Source organism: Rhinatrema bivittatum, chromosome 10, assembly GCF_901001135.1.
Source record: "Rhinatrema bivittatum chromosome 10, aRhiBiv1.1, whole genome shotgun sequence".
NCBI classification, from domain to species: domain Eukaryota; kingdom Metazoa; phylum Chordata; class Amphibia; order Gymnophiona; family Rhinatrematidae; genus Rhinatrema; species Rhinatrema bivittatum.
The window spans coordinates 24398607-24425226 of NC_042624.1; the positions used below are offsets into that span (position 1 = coordinate 24398607).

At 42.8% G+C, this 26620-nt stretch overlaps 1 protein-coding gene across 1 annotated transcript in view; it reads left to right on the forward strand.

Annotated features, from left to right (window-relative positions):
* TRMT1L (tRNA methyltransferase 1 like) overlaps positions 1-26620 on the forward strand; it is a 114155-nt gene that overhangs the window by 46004 nt on the left and 41531 nt on the right. The window contains exons 9-11 of the mRNA XM_029618737.1: positions 14331-14583; positions 24781-24993; positions 25909-26099. Coding sequence (XP_029474597.1) covers positions 14331-14583; positions 24781-24993; positions 25909-26099 — 657 coding nt within the window. The remainder of the gene's footprint in view (positions 1-14330; positions 14584-24780; positions 24994-25908; positions 26100-26620) is intronic.

The following is a 26620-nucleotide window of genomic DNA, read 5'->3' on the forward strand; positions in this document are numbered from 1 at the left end:
AACTTGGGGAGTCATTTTTAAAAGCATGTGTGTGCATAAAGCACAGTTTTACATGAATGTATCTGCTTTTTGAGAATTAACCCAATGTTGCATGATTAAACGTACTCACAGAAGTGAGGGGGTTTTTTTGTTTTGCAATACTTTTACATGTATTTGAAAGATGCATTCCCGGAGGTGGTGATAGGGGGGGCAGGGGATCCATCGTCGCACATACTTTTGATTTTTGAAAGTGTGCACATAAATGCGCGCACACACATATTCATGTTTGCTCCCAAGCAGTGTAAAGTGTGTGTGTGTGCTTATGTAGCCATACAGGGGTATGCACATACTCACTCACTTTCAAAGTGGAGTTATGCGTCTAAGTTCACGTTGAAAACTAGGGCTGACGTCCACATGTACTTTTTTCATGTAGACTTCAGCCCTTCATGGGCTGTTATAAAATTTCTCTCCTACAGTTTAATTTGGTCTCATGCATTAAGCTCATGAAAAATCTATAGAGATATATCTTTTGGACCACAGACCTAGAATCATTCCTCTTTAAAATAATTTTTTTATGTTCCATGCAATAAGACGCATGGCATTCTGTGTCTAAAGGTTTTAAGTGTGGTGACCACCTCCCATGGTATTGTTCATCCCAGCACAGGTGGCAGACAGGAATCACTAACATTCACAGCATCATGTGACTTGGAGTTCTCTTCTTCATGACCATTTCATCCTGCTACACCGGTCCAGCCCAGACAGATGAGTGCTTATGTCCCCATCCCAGCAGATAAAGGCAGAGCGCACAGTTTTCCTTTGTTACGTCGCCACTACTTAGGGGGAAGCGCAGCACAGGGAAAAACCAGTCTTGTCTGCCTTCAGCAGATGGCATTTGACAAAGTTTAGTTCCTCAAGTTTTCTGTTCATTGCACGAATTGTTAATTGTAAACCGGTTTGATGCGACCCCCGGTCGTGAAAGCCGGCATAGAAAAATAGTAAATAAATAAATAAAGTCTGCCATGAGAGGTTCCTCAGGAAATCATAAAGTAATGGGCTAGGGAGGATTGGTTAAAAGGCTTGACACAGAGGGTAGGACTAAATTCAGTTTTCCAAATGGAGAGAGGTCATTAATGGAGTATCACAGGGGTCAATACTTGGACCTGTGCTGTTTAACTTATTCTTAAATGATCTGGAAAAGGGAACAAGTGAATTGATCAAATTTGCAGATGACATAAAATTATTCAAATTTTGCCGACTTTCTGTAAAGAGAAGTGTCAAGGCGGCAGCAATTCCTTGATATTCTTAGCTGTCCATCTGGTACTTATTAGATACTTGGTGGTTACTTATCCTTTCTGTTCAACAGCCAGGGATGCTGGCTGATCAGAGCACGGTGTATGGGTAAGTTACTCTAACAAGATGGATTTAACACCACAGTATCTGTTGGAAACAGGATGCTGGGCTTGATGGACCCTTGGTCTGACCCAGCATGGCATGTTCTTATGTGCTATCTGCACCCCCCAAAACAAATTATTCATGGTCGCTCTTCTGGAGCACCATCGTCTTGGCCAAACCATTTATTGTGTCAAAAGGACATTGGTAAGGCATCTACTAGGTTGTCCTTGCATTCTTTGCTAAGCACTATAGTTTGGAGCTGGTGTCTTCAATACAGCCTTTACTTCCTCCCTCCCGAGCGGTTGGGCGTTGATGCTTCCCGCTCGTGTGGACTGGATGGGTGTAGTAGGATGAAATTATTGTTACTGAGTTACTCCTTCCGCTTCTAGCGTCTCCTACTCCTTAGCCCCATTACCCCTGTTTCATTGTAACTTTCCTGCAACTTTGTTTATGTTAAGGTTAAGGTTTTATCACACTGTTCCTTGTAAACCGATTTGATATGATATTTTTTCATGAAGGTCGGTATAAAAAAGTATAAATAAAAATGGAAGGAGACATTTTCACCTGTTAATTTTCTTTCCTTGAATCCTGCTACACCAGTCCCGGGCCCTCGCAGGAAATTGGCTTACATTAAGAAAGAGAAATCTGGTTGTCAGCTGCCTGTCATATGTAATGTACATATGTAATTCAGAGGAATAGGTCTTCCTTCTCAACCTTTGTTGTTTTCTGCCTGTCCTCCCTGTGTCATTTCTGTTTCTCCAGAGTGTGGACAGGTAATATGCTGTAAGTGGATCTTCTCATCAATGCGGACAGTTAGATATTTTTTAAATTTTTTATTAATTTGAATTTCCCTGACCCCCCAGTTGACCCGGTACCCCCGGATCCTGCCGCTATCCCGGATACAGAGGTTACTTTCCCCCTGGAGAGGGACGATCCCAGAGTCCTCCGTATGTTCCACAGGGAGGAGTTGGAGCCCCTTATCCCCTTTGTCCTCCAGGAATTGGGGTTAGAGGAGCCCCCTGCGGATACCCTCATGGACTCGTTGCCTAAGGATATGGACCCGGTCCTGGTGGGACTTAGGGCTCCGGCAAGTGCCTTCCCTTTTCATCCCATGCACAAGCTGTTGCTCCTGAGGGAATGGGAGGCTCCCGAGGGGGCACTCCGGGTGGGGCGTGCCATGGACAAGCTCTATCCCCTCCCGGAGGAATGCTTGGAAATACTGAAAAATCCCTCTGTGGATTCCTCAGTCTCTGCGGTCACCAAGCATACTACGATCCTGGTGGAGGGATCGACTGCACTGAAGAACGGGCAGGACCGCAAGCTCGAAGCTCACATGAAACATATCTTCGAAGTCCTGGCTCTTGGAGTCCAGGCGACTTTCTGCAGCAGTCTCATGCTGCGGGCAGGCCTCAGGTGGGTTCAGCAGTTACTCGGCACCCAGAGGCAGAGCAGGCTGAGCGTCTGGAAGCCGTCGTTGCTTATGAGGCAGATGCTCTCTACGATCTAATCTGCGTTCAGGCGAAGGCAATGGCTTCGGCGGTGTCCGCCAGACTTCTTCTCTGGCTACGCAATTGGTCGGCCAATCCGTCCTCCAAAGCCCGGTTAGGCACATTGCCTTTTAAAGGTAAGCTGCTCTTTGGTGAGGACCTTGAGAAGCTTATGGATTCTTTAGGAGAAAATAAGGTCCATAAGCTTCCGGAGGACTGTCCTAAACATCCCGTTCCTTCACATCCTCTCGTCCTCGCTTCCAGGGTCAGAGACTATATACCCCACGCGGACGGGGTGGCTCCTCGAGGGGTTATTCTTCCCAGTCTCAGTCTTGGTCGCAGCCCTTTCGTGAAGGCCAGCCCGCGCGCTTCACCCCTAAGCCTGCCACACAGTGAAGTTCAGTTGACGGTCCCCTCCATAGGCGGCCGCCTCTCCTTGTTTTTCGAGGAATGGGTCAAAATCACGTCGGACCAGTGGGTCCTCGACATTATCAGAGACAGGTATGCCTTTGAGATTGTTTGTTTGCGACCTTCCGGATCTTTTTCTCCCCCATGCGGGCGGTCCAAGAGGGACACAGTGGAACAAACCCTCGCCAGGCTCCTGCGTCTGGGCGCGGTGGTCCCGGTCCCAGAGAGGGAGCTTGGCGCCAGCCAGTATTCTATTTACTTCATCGTTCCCAAGAAAGACGGCTCTTATCGCCCGATCTTGGACCTCAAGAGGGTCAACCGGGCTCTCAAGATTCCACATTTCCGCATGGAAACCCTGCGAGCGGTTATCGCAGCAGTTCGCCCCGGAGAGTCCCTCGCTTCACTCGATCTTGCAGAGGCGTACTTCCATATTCCGATTCACCGCGACTACCAGAAGTATCTTTGCTTCCATGTACTCAACCAGGATTTCCAGTTTCGGGTGCTTCCCTTCGGCCTCGCAACCGCGCCTCGCACCTTCACCAAGGTCATGGTGGTGGCGGCGGCTCTTCGCCGGGAAGGAATTCTGGTTCCACCCCTACCTGGACGACTGGCTCGTCAGGGCCAAGTCAGCGGCTCTCTGCCATCAAGCGGTGGATCGCGTCTTAGCCCTCCTCTTGTCGCTCGGGTGGATAGTCAGTTTCTCCAAGAGCAACCTTCAGCCCTCCCAGGAGTTAGAGCTCCTGGGAGCCCACTTCGACACCCGAGTGAGCAAGGTCTTCTTGCCTCGTGCGTGGGCTCTCAAGCTGATCGACCAGATTCAAACTCTGATTTCGTTGCCTCTCCCAACAGCCTGGGACTATCTGCAGGTCCTGGGATCCATGGCTTCCACCATCGACCTAGTCCCCTGGGCCTTTGCTAATATGCGACCGTTACAGAAAGCGTTGCTATCTCTCTGTCAGCCGATTTCGGAACAGTTTCACATAGTCCTCCTGTTCTACATTCGCCGACTTGCAGTGGTGGCTTTCGCTTCCTCATCTACTTCAGGAAATGCCTCTCCAAGCTCCACAGTGGACGATAGTAACCACGGACGCCAGCTTGTCAGGCTGGGGTGTAGTCTGTCTCTCCCAGTCCACCCAGGGGATCTGGTCGCCGATTCAGTCTCACTGGCACATCAATCGGTTGGAGACTCGAGCGGTACACTTGGCTCTTCAAGGAGTTTCTTCCCTTGATAAGAGGCAAAGCGGTCAGGGTACTGTCCAACAACTCCAACACCGTGGCTTACATCAATCGCCAGGGAGGCACCCGCAGCCGTCTCTTCGCATGGGTGGAACGGCATCTACAATGCCTAGCAGCCTCCCACATTGCGGGCAAGGAGAATGTTCAGGCCGATTTCCTCAATCAATTGCTCGATCCGGGGGAGTGGGAACTCTTGGACACAGCCATGACTCTGATTCTCGACAGGTGGGATCCCCCCACCTGGACCTCATGGTGACCTTGCGCAATGCCAAGGCAAATCAGTTCTTCAGCCGTTGGAAGGAGCACAGCTCGAAGGGCGTGGATGCTCTGGCTCTCCCTTGGCCAGAGGACGTTCTTCTGTACGTGTTTCCTCCGTGGCCCCTGGTGGGAAAAGAAGAATAGAGCTCCACCGGAGACCCGTGATTGTGGTGGCGCCCGAGTGGCCACAAAGGCCATGGTTCACGGATCTCATCAACCTGGCGATGGACAGCCCTCTTCGGCTAGGTCATCTCCCTCGCCTACTTTGGCAGGGGCCTGTATTTTTTGACCAGGCCGATCGCTTCTGTCTAGCGGCCTGGCTTTTGAACAGCGACGCCTGAGGCGTAAGGAGGTCATCTCCACCTTATTGCGCGCCCGAAAGCAGTTGACTTCTCTGGCTTACGTGCGTATCTGGAAGGTTTTTGAATCCGTTTGTGCGGAGTCGGGTGTCGCAGCGTGCTCCACCCTGGTTTCGTTGGTTCTTTCTTTCCTTCAGAAGGGTCTTTCCAAGGGCCTTTCCTTCAGTTCTCTGCGCGTGCAAGTCTCCGCTCTCTGTTCTCTTCTGGGTCGGGTAGGCGGTCATCCCTTGGCGGGCCACCTGGATGTGATCCGGTACTTGAAGGACGTCAAACACCTACGCCTGCCCTCTCGTACCACTTGCCCGACGTGGAGTCTAAACCTGGTCCTTCGGGCCCTGTGTGCTGCTCCATTCGAACCTCTCCATTGCGCTACGCTGAAATATCTTACGCTTAAGACTGTTTTTCTGGTCGCTATCTCTTCCGCTCGACGGATCTCCGAGATTCAAGCGTTGTCCTGTCGGGAACCTTTTTTGCATTTCTCAGATTCAGGGGTATCCCTCAAGACGGTCCCTTCTTTTTTGCCAAAGGTTGTTTCCAACTTCCATGTCAACCAGTCGGTAGAACTCCCTGCGTTTTCCCCAGAGGAGATTAGGGTACGACTGGGGACGATCTCCGTAAGCTGGATGTCAAACGGGTTCTACTTCATTATCTCCAGGTTACCAATGACTTTCAGGTCTCGGACCATCTTTTTGTCCTCTGGAGTGGGCCTAATCGGGGTAAGCAGGCTTCTAAGACCACTATCACGCGGTGGTTGAAAGAACTGATCTCCTCGGCCTATCTTTGCCAAGGTCAGGCGGTTCCCGAGGGCCTAGAGGCTCATTCGCTACGTTCTCAAGCTACTTCCTGGGCGGAGAGCCAATCGGTCTCTCCGCAGGAGATTTGCAGGGCCACCACATGGACGTCCTTGCATACTTTTGCTCGACATTACCGTCTGGATGTGCAAGCTCCGGTTTTTGGTTCCTTTGGGCGGCAAGTGCTTCGAGCGGGACTGTCTCTGTCCCACCCCGGTTTAGGGAAGCTTTGGTACATCACACAGTCTGGACTGATCCGGGTACGTACAGGGAAAGGAAAATTAGTTCTTACCTGTTAATTTTCATTCCTGTAGTACCACGGATCAGTCCAGATGCCCTTCCTTGTCTGTCTTTCTTTCTGTCCTCTCGAAACTTGTTTCTTGCAAATTCGCAGATTCTAATACTTCATTTTTCTGCAAGAATACTGAGCAATTACACCGGAAGCCTTGTTCTACAGTTGCTCCATTGAGCTTTATGGTTACTTGCTTGATCCTATTCTGGCTTTGTTTTCTGCTTTGACAGTGGTTATACTGAAGGGTTACAGAATAGGCTCTGTCCTCATATAGGATATCCTTTCAGTTTTAGTCTGTCTCCACCTGCTGGAAAGGAGGCTCAACCCACAGTCTGGACTGATCCGTGGTACTACAGGAACGAAAAGTAACAGGTAAGAACTAATTTTCCTGTTTATGATCTGTTTAGTGCTTTGTTATAGGAATACTGATTTTTCCTTGTGCTGCACCCACCCCTAAGTAGTTGCAATGATATCACAAAGCAAACTGTATGCTCTGTCTCCATCTGCTGGTGGGGGGGACATAACACACATGACTGGATTGCACTGGTGTAGCAGAATTTATGGAAATAAAATAACCAGGTAAACATTTCTCAGTTTCCAGCAGATGATGATGTGCTATAGATAGCACTCTGTCAAAATAAAGACAAAAGTCCAAAAAAAGCTTTCAAATTGCAGGCTTTTCTCTCTCTCTCTAATTCCTAACTTTACTAGCTTGGACTGTTTTCAGGGCCAGGCTGGTAGACTGACTGAGAGCTAATACTGGGGGTAGTCATCAGGAGCCGCAGTCCAGGGTTCTGCAGAATCTGAGCAGCAATAGTACCGGACGCTCTCATCTAGGTGCAAGCAGGCTTCTTCAGCGGCAGGTCTTCTGGTTCATTTTGAGTGATTCTTGGACTGGCTGAATGAACTTTTATCCCTTTGTTTTCTACTTTAAAAAAAAAAAAGTAGAAAAAGAGGGGGAGATGCCTGAAAATTCATTCTCTAAAAATGTAATACTTCAAGGAACCCATTCCTGCAAATGTTAGGGCTGACAATGTTGTCCTCCATATTCAGCTACATTCTGGATTCGTGGGTTGCCCTGCCTTGTGTGAAGACCTGCCTTTTGCACACAGGTTACATCTGTAGCCAGTAGGTATAAACGAATTGTGTAATATATATTTTATTTATTTTTTATTTTTATTTGAAGAGTTTTATATACAGTTATTTGGTGAAGCCATCATAACGGTTTACATAGTGAACAAATATATTCAAGGAAATTTTGAGATATTATAACATTGTGAACATTAAGGTAAAAACATAGAATAACAATTCTAGTAAGTAAAGTAAGGCTGGAAGAGGAGGGAAATGAGTTAGATAGGAAATGTAGTTCTTAGTTCATTTGAGAGTAGGTATGAGAAGATTATTGGGGGTCCGTGAAAAATTTGCGAAACAGTAAAGTTTTTAGGTCTTTTTTGAAGGTTTTAATGTTGTGTTGCGTTCTCAGGTCTTCAGGTAGAGTGTTCCAAAGATTGGGGGAGGCGATGGAGAAGGCGCTGTCTCTTGTTGATGTTAGATGAGCATCTTTGGTGGGGATTAATAAGTAGTTTGCGTTATTGGATCGTAGATTTCTTGAGGAGTTTTGAAGAGTTATGTTAAGGGTGTTTAGGCCTTGATGATCGTTAAGGATTTTGTGGATGATAGTCATGGATTTGTATGCAATTCGTGCAGTAATAGGGAGCCAGTGAAGTGAGGATAAAGACGGGTGTAATATGGTCATTTCTTTTTGTTCCAGTTAGGACTCTCGCAGCGGAGTTCTGAAGTATTTGGAGTGGTTTGAGGAAAGAGAAGGGTATTCCCATTAGTAGAGAGTTACAGTAGTCAAAGGTGGAGAAGATAAGAAGCTGAAGGACTGTTCTGAAGTCATCAATGCTGAGAAATGGTTTAAGATGTCTTAGGGTAAGGAGTCTGTGGTAACCTTCTTTGGTTTTATTTGAGATGTGGTTCTTAAAAGAAAGGTCTTTGTCAATGATAATTCCAAGGTTCCTGGTGTGGGTGGTAGGAATTATAGATGTCATATGTTTATCTGGAGTTAACAGGGGTGGAGGAGTTGGATTCTGTTTTTTATCCATCAGAATAATTTCGGTTTTGTCAAAATTGATTGAGTTTTAGGAAATTTAGGAGTTGTTTGATAGAAATCAGTAGATCTGAGGTGTTTTGTAGGTTTCTTCAATTGATTTTTTTATGGGGATCAGAAGCTGTATGTCATCAGCATATAGGAAGTGTGTTATTTTGTGTTTTTGGAGTAGTTGGCAGATGGGGAGAAGGTATATGTTGAAAAGGGTGGCGGATAACGCTGAGCCCTGGGGGACACCAGTGTGGAGGTTGATCATTTTTGATGGGTTGTTGATTATTACTTGGTAGGTTCGATCAGAGAGATAGGAAGAGAACCATTGTAATGTGTTACCTGTTAGTTCAATTTGTGAGAGTCGCTCTAACAGTATCTTGTGGTTTACTGTGTCGAAGGCGGCTGAGAGGTCAAGGAATATGAGGTATGTTTCGCCTTTGTCAAAGCTTCTTAAAATGGTGTCATTTAGAGAGATGAGGAGAGATTCTGTGTTGAGATTTTTTCTAAATCCAGATTGGGATGGGGGTAGGATTTTGTTAGATTCCAGATGATCGTCAAGTTGAGTATGTACAACTTTCTCAATGGTTTTGGCAATGAACAAGAGGATTGAAATTGGGCGGTAGTTGGTAAGGAGTTCAGGATCAAGGTTGTTCTTTTTTAGGATTGGTTTGATGATAGCAGATTTGAGGCATTTGGGGTAATTACCCTCGATTAGGGACAATTTTGGTGATGGTTTTAGAAATAGTGGGTTCAATATTTTTGAGGGTTGTTATTGGGATGCTGTCTAAAGGATGGCTGGCGGGGTTCATTTTGTTTATAATCGATTGAATTTCCAGTGTAGAAGTGGTCTCGAAGTTTGACCATGAAGATGGTGGGCTGGCGTTGAATTCAAGGATTTGGTTGTCTTCAGTTATGTTAGTTTGGATTAGTTGAGATTTTTTTACTGAAAAAATCAGCGAAGTCATCACTTCTGTGGTTGGTACAAGTAGAGTTTTGGTTGTTTTTGGTAAGTTTTTGAACTATTGTGAAAAGCATTCTGGGATTATGGTGAAATTTGGAGATTTTGCTGGAGAAGAATTCTTTTTTTGCATTGTTGATGTTTTTGTAATCTGCTAAGTTCTTCCGATAGTTGTTAAAGGTTGTAGAGTTTATTTTTTCTCCATTCTTTCTTTTTTTCTGAGAAGACGTTTGACAATTCTGATGTTCTCATTGTACCATTGGTTATTGTGTTTGATAAGTTGTTTAGTTTTTGTAATGATGGGGTTGATTGAGTCTGCTACATTCTTTGTAATATTTATCCAAGATGAGATTGCAGATTCTGAGTCTTCTAGATTTATGTTGTTTAGTTCTGTATGTAGGGTTTTTTGAAGAAGTTCAGTGTTGAATGGTGGACGGTAGGAGAACTTGTTGGGGGTGGTATTATGTGGTTTAAGACTGGAGTTAAGGGTTAAGTTTGCTTGAATCAGGTGGTGGTCAGACCAGGGTATTTCTGTGGTTTGAATAGAGTTTGATAGCCAGAAATCAGTGTTGATGAAGATGAGGTCGATAGTGTGGCCAGCTTTGTGAGATGGTGATTGGATTATTTGGCTTAGATTTAAAGTTGAAAGGGCATCAGAGATAGTTTGACAGGTTTTTGATTGAGAAGGAGAATTGAAGTGGATGTTGAAGTCTCCAAGGATTATGATGGGTTTGTTGAGAGAGATATTATTCATGATAAATTCTATGAAAGGGGAGCAGTTTTTGTCAAGGGTTCCAGGAGGACAGTAGGTAAGGCAGATTTGAAGTTTAGGTGAGTCGAATAGTGCAATTTCAAATGGTGGAGAAGAGTTAGGTGGACAAAGTTTAAGTTGGAGGGTTTTTTTTGAGATGAGCATTAATCCACCTCCTTTTTTGTTTTTTCTGGGAATTGAGGAGATGGTATAATCAGGGTTGGAAAGTTGGTTAATAAGAACAGTGTCTGTTTTTTTTGAGCCAAGTTTCAGTAATTGCTATAAAGTCGGGTTTGGAGTCAATGATTAGGTCATTGATTAAAGGAATTTTTTAAATAATTGAGCGGGGCGTTAACCAGTAGGAAAGAGAGAAATAAGTAGTTTGAGAGTTGGATGTTTGCATTGTTTTTGTTTATTAGTTTCATTTTGTTAAGGGGTTTGGTTGTAGGATACATTTGTGTTGAGTGGATGCTTGTTCGGTGTGTGGATTGTTTGGGGTGAGGAAAAAAAATTTATTTTTTTTTTTTAGTAGGTGATAGAAAAAAAGGGCTGCGCACAAAGGGGCCTGCTCCTTTGGACGCGCTCCTTCAGCGCGCGGTGCCTGGTGTGAGTGAAGTTTTTATATTCTGTTTTTAATATTATATATAATATATATTATATATATTTATATTCTGTTTTTAATATTCTGTTACCTATATGCAAAAATTGAGGTGCAAACTTACTAATTCCATAAAAATGTATAAAAAATGTTTTGCCCAAAAAAACAATTTAACAATGAACTCTGTATGAGAAATAGAACAGTGGCAGCATGAATCTGATGCTGCCTGCCATGCAGAGGGCTTCAGGCATTTTCAAATCAAGGACGCTCAACATGTATTATCATTTACCAGTTCATTGTTACTATTTACCCGTTCATTGAACACTACTCTGACTTCTTTATTCCACACACACGCCCTAAAACTCCACAAAATCCCCTTAAACAAGAATCAATGTACTTAGCTTGTGCAAAGATTGTTCCACTCAAGACTACCCAGCAAATTATTAAAAAACTAACAAACTGTTGACCGGATCAGACTCTCAACATAGCTCTCAAATAGCCCAACATAGGCCAAAACCCGTCCTCCTCAGGAGTCATATATTCTCTTCAGAGAAACTCATTTCTCAGTATTGCAGCGGCTACCCCTGAGGATGACATTTTTGGCCGTTATAAAAAATTATTTTGTATGAAATTAAAAAATGTGCACCTCAGTTTTCGCACATAGGTGACGTGTTATGCTGCACATTCTTCGTAATATATATTCTGTCCACATTCTTATAATTTATCATGTTAATGTTAACCAAAATGTATTACAGAAAATCTGATTTGAAGTCTTTGATATATCTTCCTTTTGAACCATTAAGTTCTTCAGGATTTTATTTTTGGTTTGCATGGTTACTGTATGCTCTGCAAGAAGAGTCCGTGTCAGTTCTGTCTTCAATGTCTGTTTGCATAGTTTTTTCAAGACAAAGTTCTATTCTTATTCCATCCTTTGCTCCAGGAAATATTTCTGCTTTTCACTTTAAGAGCTAGTTTTGCCAACCCTCTGTCCCTAATGCATCATCATCTAAGGGGAAGGAGCTTTGATTTGGTTTTAAGCAAATACGATCTTTTAGGATATTATTTATGAAGCAAGTGAAAAACGTCTGCCAGGGAAAAAAAAGTATTAATATGTTGTTGGATAAGATGTTGTAGGAACATATAAAATAAGCCAGTTCCTTCTTTCAAGTCTCTTTCCACAGTTTGAGTAGCTACCTCCTATGTAAAAAGAGACACGGGCAGTGCAGAACAGAATACGCCAGGGGAATTCCATGCATGCTGGCACTCAACATTATAACTTAGCAAAAGGCTTCTTCAGGTTTTCATCCACACATCCCTGTTGGAACTTCTTTGGTACAAACTGGGTGAATAAAATGGAAGCAGAAATTTCATCGTGGCATTAATTACCATTCCGTTACCTGTCACATACTTGCACAGTCATTGCCAGATTCCAGTTCTTGAACATTAGAGCTATTATATACTTTGGCCCATTCAGCAACATGAATGAATGCTTTATTATGATAATCAGTTGTATTTTCTTTGAGTTTTTTCCAGACCACAATGCTGGCAAAGTACTCTCAGCCAAGCAGCAGTTATGATAAGCCTGTTAGATTGCAGAATCGCTCACTTACTATGTCAGTACCGAAAGTTTGGAATGGTCTATCAGAGAGGAATTGGATCTGATGCGTTTTAGGCGCATCAGATCCATTGATGGAGTCAGAGCTATCTCACCTTTAAAAAAAATTATTGCCTTACCATAGACTCTAGCAAATCAGCCTAAGGAAGAAATAACAATGATGGCCATGTGAGGTGTTTAATAATATGATGATGTATTATTTTTGTTTTATGATTGTATTGTATTTGTTTATAATTATGTGCATCACTTTGAAAGATTTACTGGTGAAAGCTGTAAAGCGGTTCACACATTTTTAATATAAATAAATAAAATGTTACAACCAGCTGTGCTTAAGTGAAGAAGTATTGGGCCCTGATGGTGGGGAGGAGCCTTAGTCTCATGTTACCGAGGTGTACATAATTCTTGGTGTGAAAGTTAATGGCAGGGAAATTGATAGACAAAATTCTTATTTTCTCCCTGTTAGAATTGTGTTTGGATGCTCTTTGTTGAGCCAGAAATCGGATTGAAATTAAGGCTTTGCCTTGCTCTGTGCCATTTCTGCAGTGCTGTTTCATGATAAAGTAGGGTTAACTGTTTTCATTCCTACGGTTAACTTGAATTTTGATGTTGACCAGGAATCACATGGAGAAGCAGTTGTATTTTCTGAATGTTAAGAGAGCATTTAGATATTATTTAGATACAGCAAAGGACTTCCAGAAATTTGACTAATTGTTTATATTTTATGCTGTGAGTAAGAATGGGTTCAAATCGTAAAAGCTTACATAATTATTCAAAGTGTAATCATGAATCTTTAAAATTTAAACAGAAAAATTCTGTAAAAGCATCAAACGAGGCTGTCAGCAGTCAAAGCCACTTAAAACAATCCTGTCCACATTTTGCCAAATTTTTAGTTTTCTAATTGAACTAGTTTTGCACACTGATTCAGCCTTAACTTACATTTTTAATGTGATTGAATCTGTTTAAAGATTTATGATTGCACGTTGAAAAATTTACGTATGTTTTTTTCTCCTTTTCACCTTTTTTTTTTTTTTGTGATTTGATATGGCATTTTGGTGAATCTGTTTTCCCCTTATTCTTTGATAATAAAAGGCCATGTGAGGTGTTTAATAATCTGATGATGTATTATTTTAGTTTTATGATTGTGCTGTATTTGTTTATAATTATGTGCATCGCCATTTCCGGATGGTTTAGCATTTATGAATCATGTAAGGCTTAAGCATAAGGTGGTGCCAGAATTTGTCAAGGTTCGCTCTGGGTGTGTAGGGTGCATTCTTTGCAGGACAGGCCCAGGCTTCAGTAGAGTTGACAGGATTAATAAAACTGCCTATGGACGATGCAGCATGCGGAGATTTATATGGTAAAAGCTCACATTTTCTTGCCAAGTGCTGCTTTGGTAAATTCCAAGGGTTCCAGACTGATAGGGAGAAAGCTACAGAATAAAAATAACTTGTCAGTTTCTCTATACCGGTCTGGTTATATTTCTTGCCTTGTTAGTTGGAGGTTATTAGTTGTCCTCTGCTTAAGGTTTTGTAGGGTGATGCTGTGGATGTATCTCGTCCGGGCCTAGGGGAGATCATGGGGAAGAGAGCACCAAGTCACACTGTGCTGATGCAGGATGTGTCAGTCTGTTACCTGTGATGGGATGCTGAGTGCAGAGGGGGGCATAAGCCAAGATTCCCATTCTGCTTCAAGTCCACAGGACAAATTAAGCAGAACTGCTTAAATAATGAGAACTTAAGGAATTCAACTAACTAAATATTGAAAACCATGTTAGCATGGTTAACTAATTCTAGGTATTCTAATAATTTGGTTGCAGTTGATTTTTCTTTACATAATATCTTTATTTTGGTTTAAATGCAATTTCCCAGGAAGCGTGAGGCTGCCTTAAATTTGATTGATTGAAATTGCAATGTTTAACTTAACTTTGGGCAGGACGAGTGGCACCGTTGGTCATAGAAACACTGGCGGGAGGGCTTAGTTCATGAAACTTAATATCCTAATTATGCCACGGGTTTCACCAGCAAATGCTTTCATGTAATTGGAAAGCTCACCTAGTCACACTTTTTTTATAATTTTATTACCTGTTTGTTTTTCTCCTTTAGGTATAATGGGACTGCAGTGGGCAAAGCACCTTGGGAGATTGGTAAAAGTCACAATCAACGATGTCAGTGAAAAATCATTTAACATGATCCAGGAAAACTGTCTTCTCAACAAAATGAAAGTGATAAAGCAAAAAGAGGAGGATGAGGAAGAGGGCGATGACGTGACAGAAGAAGGAGAGGAGTTTATCAATGCAGTGGAGGTGACCAATCTGGATGCCAATGTCTTAATGCATTCACGAGCCTTCGATTTCATGTGAGTGCAGCCCTTCCACTGATGGCTCTCTTGCTTTGCTGTTCTTCGCCTTGTCTGTAGTTATATTGTACATAGGCTTGTAACCATAACATTTATCTAACTATTTAAGAGAGCAGATCAGAACTATTACCCAATTCCAGTAACTTTTATTATAAAATCCTCTGCCTAGACCTGAAAAATCAAAGTGACAAAATATAAAATTACCAGATCATCAACTAGCCAGGCTGAAATCCCTCCCACTGCCTGCCTTCCAAGCACACTGGGAGAGGGCAAGGACTGAGTAAATATTGTATGATTCCTGCTCCATAGCTTCATCTCCCAAACGTCTTTTAGATTTTCCTCCCATATTTCAGGGAAAAACACTCAGATCCTCCTTTGATCTCAAACGTCGATCATTCTGTGTGTCAGGTCTGCAAGATAGGGGGCACGTGCCACATTTTATTGTCTTAATCTCCTCACTCAGGTTATCAAAGCTTCTGGCACTGCCCCATTGCTCCAGCTGTCAGATTATTTGCACAGCTATGGAGGCTGGTTCTGCTATTGTTCTGGCCTGATTGCCATGTTTCATCATTGTATGCACACAAACGGTAACAAGACTGTCAAGGGAAAGAAATAGAGAAATTGATAGCTACTAAAAACCATTCAGGCCCTTCACCCTCACAAAAAGCTTGTTGTCAAGATTCAAATATTTTGCAACTCCAAAGCTCCACTGAAGCCAAGGTCACAAAAAGGATCAAGGAAGAAGATGCTGCAAGCTTAAAAAGGATAGTCACCATCTGCAGCAGAGCCAGTCCGATTTGTGTGAGACAGATAGGTTAGCCTTAAAATAAGATATGCCATTCTGAGTCAGACCAAGGGTCCATCAAGCCCAGCGCCAATCCAGGCCACAAGAACCTGGCAAGCATCCAAACATTAAACAGATCTCAAACTATGAATGCTTATTAATTAATAGCAGTTTATGGATTTTTCCTCAAGGAATTTATTCAAACCTTTTTTAAACCCAGCTACACTAACTGCCATAACCACATCCTCTGGCAGTGAATTCTGGAGCTTAACTATACACTGAGTGAAAAATAATTTTCTTCTATTTCTTTTAAATGAGCTACTTGCTAACTTCTGGAGTGCCCCCTAGACCTATTAGCTGCATTTCTAAGATGGTATTTTTTAACAATGTCCATGCCTCTTGCACACTTTTTACCTTTGTAGCTGCTCCTTTCAGTTTTATTTTTTAACTTTTTCTCATTTTATCAAAGTTTCCCTTTTGAAAGTTTAGCACGAGAGCCTTGGATTTGCACACTGTTCCTTTTCCAGTCATTAAATCAAATTTGATCATATTATGATCACTATTGCCAAGCGGCCTCACCACCGTTACCTCTCTCACCAAATCCTGTGCTCCACTGAGAATTAGATCTAAAATTGCTCCCTCTCTCGTCTGTTCCTGAACCAATTGCTCCATAAAACTGTCATTTATTCCATCCAGGAACGTTATCTCTCTAGTACATTTTAGTCTCATGCAGGATGTTTATCCTGTTGGAGTCTATGCCATCCCGGACATAAAGTGCCACACCTCCTCCCGAGTGCTCCTCTCTGTCATTGTGATATAATTTGTACCCCGGTATGGCACTGTCCCATTGGTTATCTTCTTTCCACCATGTCTCTGAGATGCCAATTAAGTCTATGTCATTTACTGCTATACAGTCTAATTCTCCCATCTTACTTCTTAGACTTCTGGCATTAGCATACAAACATTTCAAAGTTTGTTTTTTGTTTGTATTTTTATTCTGCTTTTTAATTGATAGGGATAAGTTAGGAGCTTTTAGCTCAGGTGAGTTTTTAGTTACAGGCACTTGGACTACTTTTCTTATTATTGGAACCTCACTGTCGGGATGCCCTAATTCTAATGCATCATTAGTATCCTTTAAAGATACCTCTCTCCGAACCATGCGCTGCTGAGTGACTGTCGGCTTTTCCCTTTGTTCTAGTTTAAAAGCTGCTCTATCTCCTTTTTAAAGGTTAGCGCCAGCAGTCTGGTTCCACCCTGGTTAAGGAGGAGCCCATCCCTTCGGAAGAGACTCCCTCTTCACCACAAGGTTCCCCAATTACTTACAAAACTAAATCCCTCTTCCTTGCACCATCGTCTCATCCACGCATTGAGACTCCAGAGCTCTTCCTGCCTCTGGTGACCTGCGCGTGGAACAGGGAGCATTTCAGAGAAAGCTACCCTGGAGGTTCTGGATCTAAGTTTTCTACCCAAGAGTCTATATTTGGCTTCCAGAACCTCCCTCCCACATTTTCTTATGCCATTGGTGCCCTTATGTACCACGAAAGCTGGCTCCTCCCCAGCACTGTCTAAAATCCTATCTAGGTGACGCGTGAGGCCTGCCACCTTCGCACCAGGTAGGCATGTTACCAGGCGATCCTCACGCCCACCCGCCACCCAGCTATCTACATTCCTAATAATCGAATCTCCAACTATGACGGCCGACCTAACCTTTCCTGCCTGGGCAGTAACCCTGAGGGAGACATCCTCGGTGCAAGAGGATAATGCATCACCTGGAGAGCAGGTCCTTGCTACAGGATCATTTCCTGCTTCACCAGGTTGATGCTCTAAGATCAGGAGACCTTCTTCCTCCAAGGCAACACTAGGTCTGCAAGACTGGAGCTGGGACTTGGCTACTGTGTCCCTGAAGGTCTCATCTATATACCTCTCTGTCTGCCTTAGCTCCTCCAGGTCTGCCACTCTAGCCTCCAGAGATCGGACTTGTTCTCTGACAGGAACTCTTTGCACCAGGTGCACACACAAAACTTCTCACCAGCGGAAAAGAGCCTTGCTGGCTTAATAAAACATTAATGACTTATTTTTTACACTTTTGAGAGGGTTCGTTTCGGGTTGTATGCCCTGGATCCCGGTGCTCCCACACTAGAATAACTTTTTCACAAAAGGTGTAGATAAAATAATGTGGCTGAAAAATTTCTAAGTCAGTTGTGTGATTTTATTTACATAGAATTTAGTATGCATTAACTGCATTGCATGTGTTATGCGATTTTATGCATGCAAAGTTGCTAATTGCAATAGGGGTAGGTTTTATGCAAAAGATGTGCAATATCGCTGTGATACGACTATATCACGCGATAAACACTGTTTTACGTGTATTGTAGCCCTATTGCGGCTTGATAAATCTCCCCCTTAGCTTGTTTCAGGTAATTCTGATCAGCGCGGGTGCCTATAAGAGTTGATGTCAGTGAACCTGTTACTCTCTGTCTCCATTTGCTGGTCGGTGGGCATAGCCCAATGGCCTGGACTAGGAAATTATCAGGTAAGGTTACATTTCTCTTCTCTTTAATGGATTTGGATTTTAGATTTGATTACACACCTTTCCAAATCTGAGCAGAAGGTGAGTTACAGATTCAGGTACAGGAGGTAATCCTGCCTCAGAGAGCTAGTGGAGGGAAGTGCCGCCTAAGCTCACAGGCAAAGTCAGTGGGAGAAATGGGTTTGTATCTTTAGCTTCCCTGGTTTTCAGCCTCTTGCTCTAACCACTAGGCTACTCTTCCACTGGCTCTGTTCTCCTGCAGAATGCAAGGCAGGGTTGTTTGACTTGAAGTGGCCAGTCCAAGTAGTTACTGGGTAGGTTAAAGTTTCTTCATGAGCTGCAGCGCAAAGGCATAAATATTTGTTTGAATACTGAGGAGAGCAGAGCTCCAGCAGGAACGAGCTGTGACACAGAATTAAGAGGCCAAGAAAACGAACTCTGTCGTATCATGAGTTTATAATGGATTCCCTTCCCAGAGCCTGAATGACTTCATGTGCCATTCCCATTCCAGCCAGTACAAGAGCCCCCATCAGTATTTATTTTGGCACTGATTCACTACACTACTTGAACTGTTCTATAGAAAGTTTTATCCTCAGAAGTCACATTTTCTTCTGATTCTTCTTATGCGATGTCTCCTTTTAATCCTGAATTTTTTGTGTGCACTCATGCATTCGGCACATTTTGTTCATTTAAAGATTTATATCATTTTTGGGCCTTAGTATATTTTTTTTTAATCAAGAATTTTTTTTTCCTCTAAAGAAAAGAATTTATTTAATCTTTCTGCAATGGCCTTATCTTCCCTAAGAGACCCTTTAACCCCTCGGTCATCTAACGGTCCAACAGACTCCCTCACAGGTTTCTTGCTTTGGATATATTTTTAAAAGTTTTTATTATGAGTTTTTGCCTCTATGGCCAACTTCATTTCAAATTCTCTCTTCGCCTGTCTTATCAATGTTTTACACTTAACTTGCGATATCAATCACAGCCTTATACCCATATACTACTGTATTCCAGTGTACCTTAAATGTGTACCCACAAAATCAACCCAATCGTATCACTGGTAAATATATTTCAACTTAACAGGTTTATGCCAAGTATTATATGTAGGCCCCTCACTCTCAGGGTCTGTAAAATCCCACAGACTCCTAATTAGGTACGAGGCCACCTTACTTTAATTATAACATTTTTTAAGATTTTCTTTTTGTATATTAAAACTTCCCCATGTCAGTCCAATTATTCAATAATCCAATTATTCAATAATCCACATCGCTTTCGCAACTTGAACTCAAAGGATACGAGAGGAACAATCACTACTTATCTGTTCCAGTCTTGGTTAGTCACCTAGTAGTGATTGTTCCTCTCGTATCCTTTGAGTTCAAGTTGCGAAAGCGATGTGGATTATTGAATAATTGTTTGTCCCTTGTGCAGAAAAAGCTGCAAGGCAGAGGGAAGCAGATGATCTGCTGCTTTGGCAGTCCACACTGGCAACACTAACCACTAATTTTGGGTATCTCATGCGGCAAGGTATTTGCCACTTGTACTGATACTGGTTAGAGGCCCTTAGAGCCGAGTAGGCAACCGTAGTCAGAGAGGCTTTTATGTTTACATGTGTACAGGTGGTGTGAGCCCAGTGAGACTGCACATTCAGCACAGGGTTCATTCTCAGAGGGCATCATGAAGGCCTGCAGTTTAGGCCATGTGTGGAGGGCCTGATTTACTCTTGCATTCCTGATGTGCTTTTGGGAAAGTTCCCAGACAGTAAAAATAGCACTTGCTCCTCTCTCTTGACTCCTTGAGTTCTGGTCCTTCTCAGTTCTGGCTCTTAAAACATTTTGTGTGGGTAAAAATTTTAAAAACTAGTTCCTGATTGTTGGAGTTCAAAAGCCTTAGTGGGGCTCTTCTTTCCTCTCCCTAGGGACCTTCTCCCATGCCAAGGGTGTAGCATCCTTCTGCCCTCGTCTAGCTAGTGAACCTCAGGCTCCCAGGAGGCTGCCTCCACCAGATTCCCTTGTGCCAGCAGGGATCATGGTGAAGACCAGTCCTTTAGGAAACCAGAATAAAAAGTGTGCTCTTCCATCCTCAGGTTATTCCAGAAAGAGAGACGACTTCTTATTTGTCCTTCTGGGTTGATACTGTGGTGTTTTCTTTTAACAGCATTTATGAATAGCTTCCTTGGACTGCAAGACAGGGCAACAGGTTCAGAGTTTGAGGCCCATCTTAATAAGTATTCCCTTTTAGGGTTACTGTTTGGGTAAGGTATGAAAGGGCTGAGTTCCAGTCATTCACAGAAGAAATATCCACTGGCCTCAGTATTGTTTGAAGCCACCGTGGCTTTGGAGATGTCAGAAGAGTCAGCCAGAGAGGTGATATTCTGAACAGATATCAATCAGTCCAGTCATACAGTGATGAAAACAAGAATTGACGATGCAGGGGTTTATCCAGATACTCATCTAGGTTATGAAAGGTTGGCAGGTTCTGGTATGCAGCTGATTACAGTGGCCCTACTGCGAGTGAGTGGTTGTGGGCATGTCAAACCTAAATCTGGTGAGCCTTCTGTTATCCCTCACATAGCTCATGAGATCTGGTCGAAAGAAGAAACTTGTGGTCTATAAACAGACTGAAAACCAAGGCTGTTGGGCCATCTTGACTGCAGTTTCTGCCCTTAATGGTTGCTTATGTAATGGGCAAGTTGTTCTGGTGAACATAGCAGAATTTACTGTGGATTCAGTAGTTCACATTGCAAGGGTGGCACACATTTAAATTGACTTCCTCAACTGGAATCAGTTGGTCCCCGCAGTGTGTAAGCGCAGACCGGAAGCTTTCCTGAACAGATTAGATTATGGAGATCCCTCACAATTGAATCGGATGGCAAACTGCAAGTTTTCAAGGTTGACTGGAGAGGGGAATAGAAAGAGCTGAGCGATTGCTTGCAACCTAGTATGCTTTTATTGTCTTATCAGCCTAATCCTTTAGGAGTGTGTTAGCTCAGAGTGGAATATTCTTCAGTGGTGACTCTTGCTGCTGTGGCTCTTTAGACTTGAGGTTTCTTTCACATTTCTGGCCATTTCATCCTGGCACATGGACATCCCGTCCATGCTGACCTTCCTGTGAAAGGATTTTTGACATGGGGATCCCAGTTGCAACTTTCATGGTAGAAACGTCAAATTCAGGGAGTTCGATGTTAAGTGTATTTGGCCTCCTCTTGGGGCTCCGGTGCATCAGTGGAATCTGGATCTGCTTCTTAGAACGCTTTCGAGATGCGTAGTCACACGTTTTCAAAGGATATTCCTTAAAGATGGTATCCCTAGTGGTCTGTGCCAAGCACAGCTGTTTCACAGAGTTGGTCACTTTTAAGCAGTGCCATCCTTATCCGAGGTTGTTTTGCCTTCAGTTAAATAAGCAGTATCTCTTCCAGTGTTCCATGGAGGTGAATATGATGGTACGTGTTCTTTGAACCTCCTTCAGGTATTTAAAAGATGACTAATCTTCTCTGGCCTTTATTCAGTGGACTTCACAGAGAGGCATCTTCAGAATCCTCATTGTCTATGTAGATCAAACAGATGATCCCCTCAGTCTTTGTTGAAGGATCAACAGGTTCCAAAGGTACGTCGTGCTCATTCTGTGAGGGCTCAGGCTTCCTCTTATTATTTATTTATTTATTTAAAATCTTTTATATACCGACATCCGTTTGCACATCGCATCGGTTTACAAATAACTTAATAACTTTTAGGCATTGCCTTTACATTGAATGGTAACTGTGAGATTAAGGAACAACAAAAAAAACCTAATTAAACATGACTATAATTTACAAGGAGCAGATGCATCTGGTCGAAATACTGCTTGGGGGACTGGGAGGCAAAAAGGATATTTACACGATATTTGACAAAAATTGGGTAACTGGAGAAGCAGAACGGCAATATACAAAACTGTTCGACAAACATTGGGTGGAAATTACATTATAAGCGGAGGGAAGGAAAAGGGAAAGAATAGACGAGAAAGCAAGTTAAAGGGAAGACAAAATGTACAGGTTGAGCGGGGAGGGGTCGTAAATATGGTTCAGGCTACATCAGGAAAGAGGTTCATGTTGGATGGGTAGGCCTGTAGGAACAACCAAGTTTTTAGTTTTTTCTTAAATTTAGGGGTAGAGATTCAGTGCGTAGGAGGGACCGGCCAGAGAAAAGGCTCTGTTCATTGTGGAGATGAGTTTTGTTGATTTGATAGAAGGGGTACGGAGTGTTCCTTGGAGTGCAGTACGAGTTGGTCGAGTAGAGGTGTGTAGAAGTAAGGGAGGGTTGAGCCAGTCAGAGTTTTTCATTAGTGATACTTTTGTGGATAAGAGAGAGGGCCTTGAAAAGTATTCTGGATTGTATAGCTAGCCAGTGGAGTTCGATCAGAGTGGGTGTGATGTGGTCACGTTTTTTGGAATTGGTGAGGATGCGTGCTGAGGCATTCTGAAGGAGTTGTAAAGGTTTGGTATATGAGGCAGGGAGGCTGAGGAGGAGAGCATTACAGTAGTCAATCTTGGAGAAAATAATAGATTGCAGTACTGTACGAAAGTCAGTGAAGTAAAGTAGAGGTCTGAGTTTTTTGATAGTGTGAAGTTTGAAGTAGCAGTCACTTATGATAGATTTAATGAAGGGTTTGAAAGAGAGTTGATTGTTGATGAGGACACCCAGACTACGGGTGTGGGCTGGGAATGTCGTGGTGGAGTAAGCGTGGGGAATGGAGGGTAGTGGACGTTTGGTAGAGATGATGAGGAGTTCAGTTTTTTGGGGGTTAAGAGCAAGGTGCATGTCGGTAAGAAGTTGGCTGATAGCAGTAAGGCATGATTCCCAGTTTTGAAGAGCGGTTTGGAGTGAGTCAGCAAAAGGGAAAAGAATTTGAACATCGTCTGCGTATATAAAATGTTTGAAGCCAAGATTGGTGAGGAGAGTTGTGAGGGGTAGCATGTAGATATTGAATAGAGTGGACGAGAGGGTTGAGCCCTGGGGAACACCTTGGTTGAGGCTGATCGGGTCGGATTCCTTGTTATCAGTGGAGACTGTGTAATGACGATTTTGTAAGTACGATTTGATCCAGGAGAGAGTGGTGCCGGAGATTCCGATATTGCTGAGGATGTTGATTAAGATAGTGTGATTCACAGTATCAAAGGCAGCAGAAATGTCTAGCATGGCAAGAAGACATGAGCTTCCTGTATCGAAACCATTGATGATTGTGTCAGGGAGAGGAGCAGTTTTTCGGTGCTCAAATTTTTTCGGAAGCCGTATTGGGAGGGAGGAAGAATGTTGTGGTGTTCAAGGTAGTCAGATAGGCGAGAGTTGACTAATTTTTCTAAGATTTTGGAAAGGAAAGGGAGATTGGAAATGGGTCTTGAGCAGAATCTACATCACTTGCTCTGGAGGACATCTGTGACACGGTGTTTACGTTCTCTTATAAACACTATGGATTAGATGTGCAAGCCAAGGGAGATACTACCTTGGGGCAGGCATTCTGAAAGCCACCCTGTCTTCTCATCCATGTTGGAATAGGCTTGGATACATCCCGCTAGTCTGGATTGATGTATCAGAATGATAAGAGGTGAAAATTAGTCTTATCTGTTAATTTCCTTTCCTAGAGTCCTGATGCACCAGTTTAGGAACTCTCTGGAAATCATAGCATGCACTGTTATCCTTGGCAGCAGACCTTGGGTTTGGCAGAAAAGTTAGTTTGCCTTCAAGATGTGCCTAAGGCTGCTGTTTCTGTGGTATTTCTCGCCTGTGGAACTGCTTAGTAAGCACCCTGCCATACATGGGATATAGTGGGATATAGTCCTTGCTGAAAAAAATTTGCTTCCCAAACAGGAGAAACTGGAGAATTTCTCAATCCCTCCTGATAATGACGTTTCTAGTTATTGTTCTTAGTTTGCTTTAGGGGCAGTTGGTATTTCCCATTGCTTTGACATAAGAATACGGACTATTGCCGGTACAGCACTGGCCTCTATACCAAGTGATGATGCCACTGAAAAAGGGTGACTTCATCTGCTAGGAGGTGGAGATAATCCACTTCTCTGGACTGGGGTAGCAGGACACAAGGAAAGGAAACTAACAGGTAAGAACAAGTTTCACGTTATGTGGACTTTGATCTGTGGTTATTGTTGGGATTGCACAGTCTAATGGTTTTTACATGATTGTAGGCACTGCAAAGGTTAAAAGAGAAAAACACTTTGGTATGGCGCTCTATTATAGGAACTTTATTTACATCGGTGTATTTTTGTGGTGTTAATGGTTGATTACTTTATTATAATCAGAATTTCAACTGTGTGCCTAAATTGACTGGAAATAATTTGTCAGTATGTGTCAGTTTACTAGTTAATGTATCAGTGACAGTAGGTACATAAGGATTATCTTTTAAATGTCTCTCCAATATTTAGCAGCGAGCCCCTCTTGGATTGAATGCCAGCCACCATTTCCATCCTTCTGAGGGAGCTGGGTGAACAGCCTGCTTTTAAATCTGTTTTGCATTTTTAATTGAGAATAAATGTAATTTGTATTTAAAACCATTTTTGATTGTATTATAAGCAAAGCTTTATACTATGCTGGTAAATGTAATGCAGTCTGTGTTTACGTGTGCGGTGCATGGTGTTTGAGACTGCCAGTGCTGAAAGCTATACCTGCCTCACGAGGACATCAACACGCCAGTCAGAGTACATTGAGAAGCACATGAAAATTAGACGACCAAAACGCTTCATTTCCATAAAACGTGTTTGAATTTAAAAAGGAAAATGAACTACTTGTTTCGATATTTACAAAGGGAGTTTAAAAAAAAAAAAAATCAACTTCTTTAAAAGAGAGACCTTGGCGTGCAGAGACATTTCTCAACTCTGGCGCTGTGTTTCCTGTTTCAGACACCTGGACCCCTTTGGAACAGCAGTGAACTACATGGATGCCGCTTTCAGGAATGTCAGAAATCTTGGATTAATATCGGTGACATCCACGGACATTGGTACCTTGTATGCAAAGAATCTGCATGTCCTCCAGCGCAATTATGGCTGCAGCCTTATTAGGACGGAGTACTACAGGGAAGTTGGAGTTAGAACTGTGATTGGTGCTTTGGCAAGGTAATTTATTTAGAATGATTTAAAACTCAGAACAAACCTGGAACGTTGGATTAATGTTGCCATTAGCCATCAAGATATGCCTAGAACCTTCTATTAAAAGTTATGTTAAATGTTCTTAAGTGGCAAACGCAGGATCAGTGGCTTTGAGGAGCGGTGGGAGGCTGCAAGGGTGGAGGGTGCCCTGAAGGCAGATAGCATGACTGGGGTGGGAAAGGTTCTGGTGCCACAATTCAGTCGTGTAATGAGATTCTGCAAGGGCAGAACGTAGCAGAATAAGAACTTTGTATATGCGTTAGCCTTTAATAGACATTTCACTCTTTGTACTAATCTTTGTGGAGGCCTGAGATTTATTATTATTATTACTACAACGATTACTATTATTATTAAGATAAATGTTTCTTACCTTTTTTGTTACCTATCTACTTGTTAATTGTAAACCGACATGATGCGATATCTATTGCGAATGCCGGTATAGAAAAACTTAAAATAAATAAAATAAATAAATAAATATCAGTCATTTGCGAGAGTTTGAAAATGTAAGGGGCTGCTCCAGCTAGGAGTCATCTCAGAATATGCAGGATGTTTTCATGTGGGCGTAAACCCTCCAGATTATCCAGTTTCTCATTTATCAAAGAACCTGACCAGGGCGTAATAGATCACGACAAAAAAACTTTTGTGATTTTGTTTTCTGTATACGAGGTTCTTTCTCAAGAATGGATATGCTTTTCTATTTGGGTAAATAGAGTGATTGTATGTAGCAAATTTTAATACTAAAAATCCACTTTTTTTTTGGCTACATCCATTCTGGAGAAAACATGATTTTGAAATAATGAGAAATGATTTAGCTCTTTTGATCGGGGATGAATTAGAAGGGGGGTTCAGTTTTTTAACTCCATGTTCGATCTTGTCTCGTAGAGCTGCAGCTCGGAGTAACAAAGGCATTGAGGTTTTGCTTTCCGTAGCGCTGGAGCATTTCGTCTTGGTGGTAGTAAGGGTATTGAGGGGTCCGCCTATGGCAGATGACTGCGTAAAGAAAATTCGCCGCCTGATCCATTGCCGATGGTGTGAAGAACGAATCTTTCAGAAAGAGGGGAACATGCTGGAAGGTGAATGGATGCCTCTTACGCTTTTGAAGACCTAGCTCCTGTCTATAAGTTAAAGGTTGAAATGCTTCCCTGCAGGTACATAGCACTATATATATAGCACCATACTGCCTTGGAAAGAGTGCATTACTTTTGAGCAAAGTTTTATTTTCTCTAATAACAAGCAGCCTGAGTGGGTTCACATGGATGGGTCACACGACTCCTCCTGCCAAATCAAAGCAGCCTCCGAAGCTGAAGGTTTGCAGTCTTGAAGCTTTTGAACTGATTGCTGAGCAACCAGGAGGCTACATTGGCCAGCAGCCTGCCTCTTCCTGGGCTCGTCCAGCAGACTGCTGCTAACTTGTCTCTCAGAAACTTTGATCAGACTGCCCTCTTGCAGTTAAACTCTGGGTAATGACTCTTCTTCCGGGATATTGTCCTCTTCCTTGGACTAGCCCAGCAGATTACAATTGGCTCGTCCCTTTCAGAGCAAAGTGCCCTCGGACATAGAGAGTGTTTTCCCTGATAATGAGAACCTTGCCATG